This window comes from Lodderomyces beijingensis, assembly GCF_963989305.1.
Source record: "Lodderomyces beijingensis strain CBS 14171 genome assembly, chromosome: 5".
In the NCBI taxonomy this organism is placed as follows: Eukaryota; Fungi; Ascomycota; class Pichiomycetes; order Serinales; family Debaryomycetaceae; genus Lodderomyces; species Lodderomyces beijingensis.
Window position 1 is genome coordinate 908072 of NC_089974.1, and position 14736 is coordinate 922807.

General features: G+C 46.4%; 6 protein-coding genes across 6 annotated transcripts; 3 read left to right on the forward strand and 3 right to left on the reverse strand. All coding sequences in view use genetic code 12, as the record gives it.

The window, feature by feature from the left end:
- Positions 1-1278: 1278 nt before the first annotated feature.
- On the forward strand, positions 1279-3573 carry LODBEIA_P42720 (uncharacterized protein; the record flags this gene model as incomplete). The annotated part of the gene is made up of 1 exon (XM_066974475.1): positions 1279-3573. One exon carries the CDS (start codon positions 1279-1281, stop codon positions 3571-3573), a length of 2295 nt encoding a protein of 764 aa, XP_066831210.1.
- Positions 3574-3629: 56 nt separating this feature from the next.
- Positions 3630-6080, reverse strand: LODBEIA_P42730 (uncharacterized protein; the record flags this gene model as incomplete). The annotated part of the gene is made up of 1 exon (XM_066974476.1): positions 3630-6080. The coding sequence occupies one exon, from the start codon at positions 6078-6080 to the stop codon at positions 3630-3632; it is 2451 nt and encodes an 816-aa protein (XP_066831211.1).
- Positions 6081-6309: 229 nt separating this feature from the next.
- Positions 6310-8070, forward strand: LODBEIA_P42740 (uncharacterized protein; the record flags this gene model as incomplete). Its single annotated transcript, XM_066974477.1, has 1 exon — positions 6310-8070. The coding sequence occupies one exon, from the start codon at positions 6310-6312 to the stop codon at positions 8068-8070; it is 1761 nt and encodes a 586-aa protein (XP_066831212.1).
- Positions 8071-8160: 90 nt separating this feature from the next.
- LODBEIA_P42750 (uncharacterized protein) lies at positions 8161-8606 on the reverse strand (the record flags this gene model as incomplete). Its single annotated transcript, XM_066974478.1, has 2 exons — positions 8161-8497; positions 8572-8606. The coding sequence occupies 2 exons, from the start codon at positions 8604-8606 to the stop codon at positions 8161-8163; spliced, it is 372 nt and encodes a 123-aa protein (XP_066831213.1).
- A 199-nt stretch (positions 8607-8805) lies between these two features.
- LODBEIA_P42760 (uncharacterized protein) lies at positions 8806-9534 on the reverse strand (the record flags this gene model as incomplete). Its single annotated transcript, XM_066974479.1, has 1 exon — positions 8806-9534. The coding sequence occupies one exon, from the start codon at positions 9532-9534 to the stop codon at positions 8806-8808; it is 729 nt and encodes a 242-aa protein (XP_066831214.1).
- Positions 9535-9704: 170 nt separating this feature from the next.
- LODBEIA_P42770 (uncharacterized protein) lies at positions 9705-13805 on the forward strand (the record flags this gene model as incomplete). Its single annotated transcript, XM_066974480.1, has 1 exon — positions 9705-13805. One exon carries the CDS (start codon positions 9705-9707, stop codon positions 13803-13805), a length of 4101 nt encoding a protein of 1366 aa, XP_066831215.1.
- Positions 13806-14736: the final 931 nt, after the last annotated feature.

Here is a 14736-nt window from a genome sequence, read left to right on the forward strand (position 1 = left end):
CTATAAGTCTAGCAGCAAATAGAAATGATGGAAAGTATTCTGTTGTTATAAACGTGGCCCTCCTCTGTTGCTGGCACTAGTGAAGCTGCAGCGTCGAAGCCCCGTTGAAGCTTAGTAGCATCATCGATGCCCCGTTGAAGCTTAGCAGCGTCGCAAACGTTTATAGCTAATCAACTTTCCTGCTGACAGCTGGGAAGCTTTGAGGTTGAACGCAGGGAGCAAAACTCGCTACAGCCAGAAACTATTGCCGACGATGGCAGTCCCAAACGATCGTAGATCAGCTCAAAAAGGAAAAAACCATGACAGATGCCACACTTCTTGCACAGTCTCTGGCTAAACACACATACAAACCAACAAACGAGCCCAGGAGAGCAAGCCAACTCGCTCTATTTCGCTCTCTTCAAATTGACAGCGGCGATGACCAACACACGAGCTATTCTTCGATTCGTCCTTCTTTTCTTTTTACATGCGTTGCTTGAAACAAAAGAGCCATAAATGTGGCAAGGGGCAGCTCCATGGTTATTTTGACACATTGCATAAGCATGGAGGAAAAGGCGCAAGCCAACCCCGTGGCGTTATAGCCAATGTCACGTGACGTGCGCTTGGTGCTGAGCACTGTCCCGAGCCGATTCCAAAAGGGGCTTTTTTTATAACTCCGTTTCTCCGCCGAAGATAATCCCACTGCCGCCCATGATACATCTCCGTTTCACCTGCCTCTCCTTCTGCCGCCAATTCCGCCAACTCCACCACATGCACCAACAGGCTAGCTGTTCTTTAGCAGTTGTACTGTAGTGCTGTTGTTCTGCTTTCTGGCGTCTTTTATTGAGGCAGGTTTCCGCTTTTTCCCCTTTTGTTTTTTTTCTTAAAGCAAAGGAAGCAAGTCGATTGAGAATTTGGTGATTGATTTCACCACCCTTTCTTTCACTTTCTTTTCATTTCGCTTCGCTTCCAGCATTTGGTCTGTTGAGCACTTTTTTGAAAGTGCGTGTTGTTTGAGATTGGTATAGACTCCAGCAAGTCTTGAGATCGGTTCCTTTGACTCATACCCACCACCCCGCATTGGCACTCTTGCCTTATTTTTTTCACTGTGCCCTTTTCTGTTCAGAATTTCAACATTTATTGTTTCTCACTGTGAACCACGGCTTTAGCTTGACACATGACAAAGTAGTTAGGCCTTTTACATTTCTACCTAACTCACCAAACCATTTCATTCTAGAATAGACGGCTTGTTTTCAATAGAAGAGAAAAATTGAAAAAAACTTGTAGAGAAATCTTGCGATGGCCCAAGGAGCACCTAAACCCACAGACTCAGCTTCGCTAGCGACCTCTGCAAGTGGTCACCATGATTTTGGGAACAACGAAGCTCCAACGGAAGAAAATGCCTCGCTAGCATCGGTATCATCAAACGCGGCATCTGCAAGCCACCCGATTCAACCCATCACGGAAAGAGACCGGAGTCTTGCTCATTCTCATAGCAACGATGACGACGAGGACCACATGCATGAGCCCCCAAACCCCATACTAGGCCCAGTGGCAGACCTCGAGCGCGGTATCACGTCATTTGAATCACTCCAACGCCAGCAACAGAGACAGCAGCAACAACTACAACAACTAGAAGAGGCGAAACTAGACCGATTTCAAACTGCAAAAACAAACCAAAGTTCTAAAACTAATCTCACGCAAAGTTCGAGAAAATCGCTTCGCGTCAAACATCTGGAAAAAAGAGGATTATTAGCAGGTCTAGTAATCGTTCCAGAATACCACGATGCAAGAGATTATCCACTAAGAATAAAATACCTTATAGTCTGCATCATTGCATTAGCATCGATAACGGGACCAATGGGTACCTCCATCATGTTGCCCGCCATTGACGACATTGTGGACAAATTGCATACAACAACCTCCATGGTTAACGTCTCCGTTGGTATATATTTATTGTCCTTGGGCATATTCCCACTTTGGTGGTCTTCCTTTAGCGAACGATTTGGAAGACGCTCTGTGTATTTCATCAGTTTTGTCCTTTTCGTGGCGTTTAGTATCGGAACGTCATTATCCCCCAGTATTGGTGCCTTGATTGTATTGAGAGTGCTTCAAGGCGGTTCGTCTGCTAGTGTCCAAGCAGTAGGCGCTGGAACCATTGCTGACTTGTTTGCGCCGCAAGAGAGAGGCAAAGCCATGGGCTGGTACTATTTGGGCCCCTTGATGGGCCCATTCTTGGCTCCCATTGTTGGTGGTGCCGTTTCGCAAGCGTGGGGCTGGCGAGCCACCCAGTGGCTATTGATGATTTTCGCTGCTTGCAACTTGCTCAGCATCACCTTTATGCTTCCAGAGACATTAAGAAAGCTCGATAACTTGGCAGTGTTGAAAAGCGTATTGCAGCGTCATGATGATCAACACCAGCACGTTGATGAAAAGAAGGAGGAACACGCCGACGGCGGCAGCAGCAACTCGAGCGGGCAAGGCGAGAAATTGGAACCTCACGACGTAGAGCCCCGCGGCATCACTACAGACACTATAGACGACAATGAGTTGCAAAGAGTCGCCACCAACATGAGCCGCAGATCGAGCACGAGATCAATACGATCCATTATTGAAGAAGAGGAAGAAGAGGGCCCCATCTACGATCCAGTGATGCCCACGTTATCACGGCTCACCACGAATAGATCAAACTATCTGCGAAGGATACAGCAGAACTATCTCGCGGGGGAAATCCGTCGCTCCATGTCCAATATGCCATTGGAACCACGCATCTCTGCCGGTGCCGGTACCGCGACCCCGTCAGTCAAACTGAACATTGAAGGAGGCCAACAAGAACGAGAAGGAGAAGAAGAAGAATCAAGACCAAGGACCAAAATGCAAGAGTTTAGAACAAACGCCTACGACTTGTTCATACGCCCGCTCCATTCCCTCGTCCTACTCCGATATCCACCCGTACTCCTCGTCATCATCTACTCCGGCATATCCTTCGCCGTAATCTACTTCTTCAACATGACCATCTCGTACGAGTACGCGCGCGAGCCCTATCATTTCAGCCAGATCATCGTGGGGCTAATGTACATCCCCAACTCCGTCACCTACCTCGCGGCATCGATGATTGGCGGCCGCTGGAACGACCATTTGCTCAACCAGTACGCCAAGAAACACGGCGAGCTCGTTCCAGAGTCGCGCATCTCGTGGAACTTGGTCCTCGCCGTGATATTGTACCCCATGGCGTGTCTCATCTTTGGCTGGACCATCAAGTATGGCGAGTTTTGGCTCGTGCCCTTGATTGGCACCGCGATATGTGGTTTCGCATCAATGTTGGTCATTGGTGCCACCGTGACTTACTTGGTGGACTCGTTGCCGGGAAAGGGCGCCACGGGGGTGGCGTTGAACAATTTGATCCGGCAGATCTTGGCTGCCATTGCTACGTTTATCGTGGAGCCGCTCCTTCGCGCCATTGGGCCGGGGATATTGTTTTCCATCTTGATGGGCATCTTGACTGTTGCCAGTGTGATTTTGGTCTACTTGAAACGTCGCGGTGCCTATTTCCGAGAACACTACGACTTGATGATGCTTTATGATAAATTATAAAAGAGCAAAATCCAGAAAGAATTTTTTAAGATATTTGCAACAAAGTCATGGCCATTTTATTCCAAGTTTAAAATACTTTCAAAAACGAAATCCACATCCAACCCCACATCCTTCAACTCATCCAACTGTTCGTGCATGATATTCAAGAAATCAGCATACAATTTAGCATCCTTGATCTTGTAAACGGGCTCATCCGTCTCGTAGTTGTGCCCATCGATAATCAACAATGTACCATACAAATGCTTCTTTATAGTCTTGCACAACTTGGTAAACTCCTCTAGACACCAAAATATCAACCCGGACGAGTCAAGCGTGTTTTTTCTCTTTGTCAGCGAGTTGCGCAACACGGGGATGATTTTCGAATTGTAGATTTCAATCGTTCTCTTCACGATGGCCACGTTGATCACCATCAAGTTGGACAAGTAGTTGACCACGTCGATCTTGGTGCTTCCCTGGAGCCCCACAATCAATTTCGACACCGTATTGGAAAGGTGGAGCGAGGTCGAGGTCAAATAGGCCTGGATACCAGGCTCGAGACTATCTAGTTGATCAAAAATCTTGATTATTCGCGATATCTCCTGCGCCGTTAACTGGCAGACTTTATTCAGGAGATCGAAAAATAGGCACTGGATGATCTCGTCTTTCCTGTTGGAAATCTTGAATTTTGTGACATCAATAAGCAAGAGTTCGTCAGCGGCACTGGATGCCACACTGGTGTTCTTCTGTTTATTCAACACTGCTTCGAAATGCAAGAGTTTCGACTCGATGGTGGCGAGCAAGTCGACCGCGTGCAGGTAATCATTGTGCGAGATTTCGATATCGACATCGTCTAGACTGTCTTCTAATCTCTTGATATTGTGGAAAAAATCAGATTTGCCATTCACGGAACCGGAATACTTGATCGTGCCACCACCACCACCGCTGGTGCCGAAATCATGCGACCGGTTTCTTGAATGCACTCGCGCACTGATATCATCGAGAACAAAATCGGAAGAGTTTCTCTTGCTTGGGCTGCCATGGATGGTTCCTCCTCCTCCTCCTCCTCTGCTCACAATGCCGCCACCGCTTCTTCTCTTACCCTGCTCATCCACTATGCCACCCGTTTCATGTGATCCTGAATTTCTCAAACTTTCTCTCAACTGTCGTTTCTCGTCTCTCGACTCGTTTACTGATAACGGACGCCTATTCTCCACGCTGATGCTTCCACGCTGCACTCGTTGCTCGTGGATCATTTCGCTTTTGCCCTTGTTGAAAGCATCAGTGATCTTGACCAAATGCTCATACCTCTCAGTCTGGTAGATGAAGCTCAAGGATTTCGTCTTGATGCTGATAAAGTACAACGAGTCCTTTTCCGTGGGAGGCTTCACCTGAGCTAACGAAACCTGAGTCAATGGCCAGCATTGTAGTGCTTGTAGTTTACTTGACTTTCGCGCACTGTTCCTCGGATCAATAACTCCATTGGCATTGCTTGCTGCATTCTTGCCCGCAATGAGGATCAAGTCGTTTAAAACAAACAAGTGGCTCGGGTTGCCACGTTTCCAAGTACCGGGGTTTACTTCATGCCACCTGCCGCTCTCGGCCAACACGTGTCTCCCGGGTAAAGGCTGAATAAACTTTGAGGCACCTTCGACGTTTTTGAACAAGGATTGTATCTGCTTGGCCCATGCATTTTCAAGAACAAGCACAGAGGACCTATCCTTGAGCTTGTTTTGCACGTTTTTCACATTTCCCTGCAGTTGTAGTTGCTGCTGGTGCTGTGGCTCGTACTCCAAATTCAATCTGCGCTCGGCAGTTTCTTTAAACTCCTCCAAGACTTTGAAAAGCTCGCTCGTGGTATTTCTCATATTCAACAACTCCTCCTGGGTCTCTTTCAAGTCATTTGTCAATTCCAAAATATTCTTTTGATTTTGGTTGATGTTTTCCTTGATATCTCGCGTTATGATTTGGTTCTGCTTCAATAGTGTCTTGTAATAGTCATCAATCTCGGCTGCCGATCCCTGGTCCAACTCTTGAAAAATCTTTTGCTTGATGGTCAATGGCCTCGACACAAACTTGTCAGGGAGTGGCGGAGCCCGTGACACGTCAAAGTTTTCCCCACCCTGTGAAAAAGACCGGCCATTCTGGTGTGCTGCAACGTGAATACTCAATCTTCTGCTCTGGGCTCTATTTGGGTTCGCTTCCGAGTTCGCGCCAGGCACTTGCAATGTGTTGATATTGGCATATGGGTTTGCACCAAAACCGCCGCCACCACCACCGCCACCACCATTACCAGCACCAAATGAGTCTCCACGTTCAGGAGCATTAAAGACACTTCGATTAGTCTCCACTCGAGTCAAATTGTTGTTGGCATATGGGTTATTGTTGACAACTTCTGCCTTCTGCCACGTTGCCCTGCTCTTTCGCCTCTCTCCTATCTTGTTCATTCTGACTCCCATGCAACGAGTAGATAGACGTAGATGTCGTTCTTGCTCTTGTTGTTGTTGATCAAGGCCCCTGCGGATATACATTGTGACAGCGGTTCAATAATGGGTTGGTGGTTCCTGAGTGCAGTGGGCGCCTACGGTGTCGTGAAAAAACCAAATGCGACATCTCACTTGCGACACCAGTAAAGATCAAAAAAACACCAACAAGAAGCCAGAACAACCACCACAGGAGGGTATATACACATATACATCTGTACAAGTACAGCAAAGTCGACTCATTCCTTACTTTGATAAGCTGTAATTCACAGGGTTGATGTCTTTAACAAGCAAGGAACTAAACTACCTAATATGGCGGTATTTCCAGGAAACAGGATACGATTTGTCTGCTTACACATTTGATCGCCAGTCGCAGTGTCTGAGTTATGAAAACGACGATAATTTCAAAATCATTGAGAAGATACAGCCGGGGTGTCTAGTAGAGCTTGTTCAGAAGGGGATCTTGTATACCATAGCGGAAGCCGAGGCGAAAGAAGACAGCGATTACACGTTTTTGGGCTCGCTAGTTCAAAATGAGTTGAAGAGCATCGAAAACAACATTGGTGGCCACTCGAGCTCGCAGATAGTGGATCAAGCAAGGTTCAAGCTCAAGAATGAAACCAGCGTCAACGGCCTTGAAAACGATGTGGATATGCACGATGCCAACGGGAAAGAGCCGATACATCGAAGCCATGCAAACAACGGTGACAAGCAGGACTCTCGCGATTTCGAAACTCGCCAAATGTCGCCCCAGATCAGTTTCCTCCCCAGTGTAAATGCCTCCTGGAACCCTGACGGTCAGGCGTTTGCGTATAGTAGATGTGATGGCAAGGCCACACTAAGCACAATACGGCAGGGCGCGGTCGTGGAGTCGATACAATTGAGTCACCCCGATATTTTGAACGTGAAAAACGAAATCAACGTGGTATCATGGGCGCCTCTGGGCGACCTCATTGTCACTGCGGGTGCATTCAGCGAGCTACGGGCCTGGTCGCCACAGGGCCGGCTCAAGAACATTGCTAATGCGTTTGTTGAAGACCTACGGCAGGAGGCCAAGAAAACCATTGTTATTAATCTTTATTGGAGCCCGCTGGGCCGATTTGTCATGACTGTGGATAGCGAAAATGTGATGAGCATATTTGACGGACTGACATTATCGCTTATCGGCCAGCTCAAGAATGAAACAGACGCAAACAACTCGCCGCTCCTGGCGGTGGCGTGGCTTACCGACGATAAATTTGCAATCTCGTCGACTAACAACACCATCAAAATCAACGACATTAAACCGCCGCCATTTGGAGCTGGTTTGTACGAAGTGCACACTCTTGGTACGCTATTGGGACACGACAATCCAATTCTGCTCCTAAGTTTGAACAGCCACAATGAAGCCAAGCTACTTGCCTCCTGTTCCGATTTTGATTACGAAATCAAAGTGTGGAGCTCAGCATCGAGTCAAACGAGTTTAAATCTAAACGTTCGGTTGGAGAAGCAGCCTTTCTGCAAACTACATAACGCTCCGATTATTGATTTAGAGTGGATACCAGCTAAGAGCAGGAACATTTTGCTATCGGTTTCAATGGATGCCGTTTTAAATATATGGGATGCAGACACCGGTGATGTCATCAAGAGTACCGAGCTATTCAGAAGCAAAAACAACTTCAGCGAGCACGAACGTTCACTTGTAAATAAAGATGCGCTAGTTCTCATCTCGGCACTTGCACCGAGTGGCGAGCTTTTAGCCATCGGGGATGATTTGGGAAAGATTACGATATGGGATGTCACGCAACAGAAGTCGCCTAGAGAGAAGGCGGAGGAAGATAAGGAGAAGGAAAGGAAGGGGAGATATGAAAAGAAGAAGGAGAAAAACCTTGTCAAATGTGTTGGCATTTATGCACCTCCGATCCCTGAAAGCACGCAAGATGACTCAACAAGGGGATTGTGCGATCTAAAATGGGATACACAGTCTAGAAAATTGATTGCCTCATACGTCGGATTAGATAGTGTTTTAATTGACGCTCTTGCAACCATTGGGGAATAGATCAAGGTCATCATCATTTTCATATTCATCATCTGTCATTTCAATTATGTATCAATATGTATTAATCAAGAAATTTAATCTCACCTTTTCTTAGCTAGTAGCAGCCGCAGCTATCGTAGTCATTGTTTCCGTTGCAACACTAGCAGCCTTTCTCAACGCTGGATTCGTCGAGGGAAAGAAAAGGTCCATATAGCAAGTTCCCACTGCAGCCACAGCAAACAAAATTCTCAACAACGCTGGTTGTTCAGCTTGTCCCTTGTCATCCGTCTGGGGCTTGTTGATCGGCTCCTGCAAATACGATTGCACTGCGAGGAACAAGGCTGCCCACGCCAAGACCTTGTTCTTCATGAACATCGCTGCCATGGGCAACGATTGCGCTATGATGTTGGATGCGTCTCTTCTGGGTTTGGAAGCGACATGCTTGTAACTGAACGAATGAGCGTTAGTACTGCACTGTTGTCCTATTTTTTGGGACCCCATTGTGCTGGCTGTTGAACATACGGTACGACCAAGTCTTCTCTTTGCTTTGATGACATCTTGTTGCCGTTCGTGGTGGTTGATTGCGCTGTTCGGGCGTGGAGGGTGGTGAGTGTTGAAAAAAATGCAATGGTTGAGAGTTCTCGTTGACCCGATGAGATTGTAGGGAACTTGCACCACCAAGCGTCTACAATCTACCACCAGCACCCTCCTCCTTCCCACGGAAGCAAAAGAAAGACAAAGAGAGAGGAGAATAATTTAGCATTCAAAGGAGGTGTTGTATAGAAGGTCAGCTTGGCGATAATAAGTGCCCACAAGTAGTGTTATCATATCCAAAGTGAACAAGGCGACGGACGAGGCCGGTTCTTTGTCTTTTCCACCTTCTAGCAACTGTGTCTTTAGGGCCTTGGCTTTCTTGGCCAAATCTCGTAGTATGAAACACTCGTTTGCCTCTAAGATGTAGTCGATTTTGAGGAACAAGTTCCAAATCCATCTGCTGAATGCAGCGTTCGTCGTCGTCGTGGAGCTCATTATCTGGGTCATCTTCAGCAAGGCCTCAAAGCTTTTCCGCCGCGATAACTGGCCGATGAAAAAGCTGAGCTCGGGAGGCTGTTTCGTAAACACGGCATTGGAATTGAGGTTGACCAGAACTCGCTCGGGTGCTCTGGGCAGGTTGCTTTGCGACTGTAGTATCTCACTCTTGAGCCTCAAAAATTCATTCATCACCTCCAGGGACCACGGGTTGGTTCTGGTTTCTCTTGCCCCTGCATTAGTTCCAGCGTCACGTAGCCCCGTTGTTGAAGTTTGCGTACTGGCGCTGGAGGTGGTGAATGTGGTTCCTGAGGACGTGAACAAGTTTATGCCGTCGGCTTCATGTTGCACGGTTTTCATGTATCTAAGCACCTCTTTCTCAACATTGGCGTCGTTGACAGCTATAGCAGCACCGGGGATATTCTTTCCGTTGTCATCGTCATCATGATAAGGCATTTCTGTAGAGAGTGACGGAATAGCAGCCCTTTCGCCCTTTCTCTACTGGGAGTGTTGATTCGTCGATGTTGAGCCCGATGGCGCCGCTCAAAATGTTGAAGTTGTGATAAACGCACCAGTAGCTAGTTCCCTTCTTCTCCAAAGCCCAAAGCCCCATAACAAAGTGACCAATGGGCCAGAGGCTATCACTACTAGCACCATCGGCTCCTACAGTGGCCATCTCATCCTACGTTGATGCGCTAGAGAGGTACCAGTTTGTTGAGCTTCTCAATGACTCGCGATTCCTCAAGACCATCAAGGCGATCGATAGAACCTCGGGGTACCTCGTCATCATCAAGATCCTAATCAAGCCCTCGACAGATTCCTACACTATACAATTCCAGGATATTTTGGAGCTTTTGGTCAAACAGTCATCAATCTTGTACCCTTTTAAGAACGTTTTGGCATGGCACAAGCTAATAGAGACAGATCGCGCTGGCTACTTGATCAGACCCATGGGCAGAATCAATTTATACGACCGACTATCCTTGCGGCCCTTTCTAGAGCCAATTGAAAAGCTATTTATCACATTCCAGCTATTAAAGACGGTGAGCGAGTTGCATTCGTTGAATGTCCACCACGGAGACCTACGATTGGAAAACATTCTAGTCACGTCTTCAAACTGGATCTTGCTCACGGACTTTGCCAGCTTGATCAAACCTATTTACTTACCAGAGGACAACCCGAGCCAATACTCATTCTACTTTAACAGCTCGGACCGACGTGTGTGCTACATCGCACCCGAGCGGTTCTACAATAGCCAGGAAAATCCCAAGACTATCCTGAATTTTACCGACGATGGCGCATTCAACTTGCGCCACTCCATCACCGACGAGATGGACTTGTTCAGCTTGGGCTGCGTGATTGCTGAACTCTGGCTAGATGGCGAGCCCACGTTTACGCTATCGCAGCTTTTCAAATTCATCAAAGGCGACTACGTGCCCGAGCTATCGAGTGTTCAAAACCCGCAAGTGATTCGACTTGTTCAAAAATTGATAAAAGTCAACCCCACGGAGAGAACCGGCGCCAGGGAGTTGCTTGAAGAATTTAGAGGAATTTGTTTCCCAACGTTTTTTTACACCTACTTGTACGAATTGATGGAGACATTGAATGACGGAAGCAACTTTGTTGTGCCAAAGATGGCCTCGCGAAATGAGGAGGTATCAATCAGTGACGAGAAAATAAACTATGTGTTTGATAGATTCAAAGACATAAGTGAAAGCCTTGGGTTTGTCTACGCTGACCAAAATGCCACTACGAATACTTCTACTACCAATAATAAAACTAATAATTCTGCTACTACTTCCACTACTACAAATGACCCTTTGCCGATGAAACTCATCTTGCCGGGAATACCAAAGAACTACCGAATGACAACCAAGCGATACATAGACGAGGACGTACACGAGTCGGCACTCATCATCATGGACTTTGTCAATTCCTTGTCGAGATCTTTGAAATTGGTCGAGTCTAAAATCAAATGCTGCGAGTTGATTCTAGCCTTTTCAGACCACATAAACGACGAGTCAAAATTGGACCGCTCGCTACCGTACCTTTGCTCAATGTTGGACGAGTACATTGAAGGTGCTGCTTTTCAAAAAACGGAACAAATGTCTCCAAAAGTCGTTTGCACCGCACTTTACGCCATCACCACGCTCGTCATGTCTTGCTCCTACATCACCCCAATCAACGTGCTTCTTTTTCCAGAGTACCTTTTGCCCAAAGTACATGCATTGTTGAATATAAAGGTCGATGCACGCTCGAAGCGGCTCGTTAACGGATGCGTGGCAACGTGTTTACCGTATCTCGCCATTGTTGCCAAAAAATTTTGGATCATGTCGAAAGCATTCAAAGCTGGCAACTCAACGCATTTTACCATGCATTCTCCCGACGATGTCATGAAGTCGGTGACGACGATGAACATTTCAAAGAGCCAGCTAGACCTGAAATTCAAAGAATTGACATTGCTCATCTTGACCGACTCCGAGGCCTCGGTCAAGGTCAGCTTGCTTGAAAACATTCTTCCTCTATGCCAGTTTTTCGGCAAGGACAAAACCAACGATATAGTCTTGCCGCACTTGATATCGTATTTGAACGACCCAACGCCAACATTGCGATTAGCGTTTCTTTCAGCAGTGTTGGAGATTGGACCTTTTATTGGAGCATTGTCCTTTGAGCAATACATCTTGCCGCTTTTGATCCAGACGGTGGGCGAAGGAGAACAATTGGTTGCTTTGAAAGTGCTCGAGATTTTCAATTTTTTCGTGCTGGAGAAACTCATCAACTCCAAGTTGGAGTTTAATGCCTTGGAGATATACACGGAAATCTTGTCAAGCTCGATATTCCTATTGCTTCACCCCAATGAATGGATCCGCCAGTCGATTGTGTGCTTGATCATTTCAATCAGCGACAACTTGAGTGATGCCGACCGGTATTGTTTTTTATACCCTTTGGTCAAGGGATATTTGCAGTTTGATTTGTTCCAGTTCAACTGGTCTACCCTTTACCCTAGCTTGACTCGGCCACTCAGCAAGCAAGCATTTGACATGATGAAAAGTTGGGCGTTAAATTTCACGACAAAGTCTTTGTTTTGGCAGCAAAAGGGCAGTTTTTCTTTATTGAATCATCGCGAGGGCTTCGATAGGAAAAAGCCGGGGATATCAAACAGCATGGGTCGCTCAGTTTATTTGCCGAAACCCAGTACCGTTATTTCATACAATAACGGCAGAAGCAAGGATAGTATGCAGCTAAGTTCAGAAGACAGACAGTGGCTTTTGAAATTGAAATCGTTAGGCCTAGAGGAAAAATCGTACTGGAAGTTGTTGGTGTTAAGAGAGTATATTTTTCGTGTGAGCAGAGCTCCGCCGAGCCAAGCCATTGACTTTGAGGACAAGTTGGTGACGCCACGAAACTACTTTCTCGACGTGGTGTACAAAACAGAAGCGTTGGCTCCGAATAATCAGCCGCGCAACGAAAAGTTTGTGCGCAAGTCTGACGATGAGGCTGCCGTGTCGTTGAGAAGCTTTGAGCATGGCGAGCAGCCGATGCTCGTTCTACCAAACATGGAGCGCGTTTTGGCCTCAGTGCAAACGGTTGAAGCAAACATTTTCGGTGAAATGGAACAAAGCACCAGTTTAATTTCAAAGCCGTCGTGGTTGAACGATGCCAATATTTTCCACAAGACTTTCCACGCCGACGACTCGAAGATCACCACGTGCCACATTAAGCACGACTATAACGGGTCCAACCCTCACATACTCAATTTCTTGAAAAGCTACCCAATGACCCCAACATTGAATGATTTTCCCAGCTTTGGGAAAGTCCTTAAGGCAAGACCCAACGTTGTGCGTCCGCAGGAGCCAAGTATATTTGACTTGAATGTGCACAGATCATCGGAAGATATTGATGCGTTTACATGTTTGACCATGGCTCCTAATCTGGAGATTTTCGCTACTGGTTCCGAGAGTGGTGTTGTCAAGGTATGGGATATCGCCAAATTGGACAACGTTGCAAGAGCGAAATACCCGAGCCAATCGGTTGACTTTAAGTCACGAATCACCTCCTTGACTTTTCTCAAGAACAGATTTTGCCTAATTGTCACCACGAGAGACGGCATGATACGAATCTTGAAGCTCGACGTTATCCGAAACAAGAATCGCAAAATTTCCAAAATTGCCAAGCCGGTTGTTATACGCCAGGCGTTGTCACCAACTTTCATTACTCACTTGGGCACTTGTGGCAATCTCATTTACGCAATCGACTACCAGCTGCGAATCATCGTCTACGACATGATAACCATGGAAAAATTGTTTTCACTTCAGAACCCACTTGCATTTGGATTGATTAGCGACTTTGCCTTGGGAGACGCGTACCCTACTTGGCTCGTGGTGGCAACACAAAAGGGCTATTTGTCGCTTTGGGACTTGCGGTTTAAACTTTTGCTCAAGTCGTGGCAGATTGAGATTAGGAGCTCAGAAAGCAAGATCTTGGTTGATTCAATCGCCTCGGTCAAGGTGCTTTTCCCCAATTTACAGGATGCCAAGGTTAAAAACAAAGAGGGCCGGTTGCATATTCGTATGAAAAGCCAGCTTGAGGAAATGCAAAGCGTTTGGGAGATACCTTCTATGGAATGCAGTAGTTTGCAAAGAAACGGGGTGGTGCTTCCGTATAAATGCGTGTTGGTTGAAGTCACAAAGGAGCAGTCCGCGCGAAAAGCAATTGAATTTTTATAGCTGGTTTTTTTTTTGTATGACTTGATTCAAGTGATTGAAAATCGTGTTGTGTTATAAACGTCTCTTTTATCTGTTGGATCAATGCGGTGAAAAGTGAAAAGATCAAGAAATTGTCTTTTTTTTTTCATTTGACAACTTGGTCGAGATCATATATCATGTACTTGGGAAAGGGAGGTGGAAGAAGGTAGGGGGCGGCGAATCGCTACCTCCTTGCAGCTAAATTACTCAACAAAACCGATGAAAATTGCCCTCCAATGCAATGAGAATAGAAGATGCCGCCAGCATAGTTGTATTCCACAGTCACACTGTAATAACTTGGGCAATTGCAAACTTGGTACACCTCTTTGACTTAAAAATGTGGTCCAAACTTGATAGGACTTGACTCCATTTGTCATATTTCACACTATTCCCACGCAAAATTTTATACGTGAACATTTGGTAAAGCAAAAAGACGCCCTAATCGAGAAATAAAGCGCAAGTTGAACCTAACAGCTTATTCCTATTCGACGATGGGATCTAGCTTCACCAAATAGCTTTTACCCCCGTGAAAACACCCTGCGTTCAATATATATATAGGTCGCAAAGACAGCCCGTTGCTCTCGACTCATTCGACTAGAGTGAACAAAATGAAAAACAGCTTCACTAATGGACATTCTGGACCGGGATCAGCTATCTTTCTTTTTTTGTAATCTCAGAATACTCTATAGTTCTACTCTTGGTGCAGCTACTGAAATTTATTCAATGCGCTCTTCGCGGTGGGGGGCAGGAAGGAGCTGAGATATACGTCGCCCATCGCAAACACGTCGGCTTACCTTCAATCAAGTTGACCCCCCCCTCATCCTATCACCAGCGCCTACTGTCAAAATACATATATACACTTAAACTTCCGCCAGTGTTTTCACTCCAGAAACAGAAAATTCATAAAGAAGCA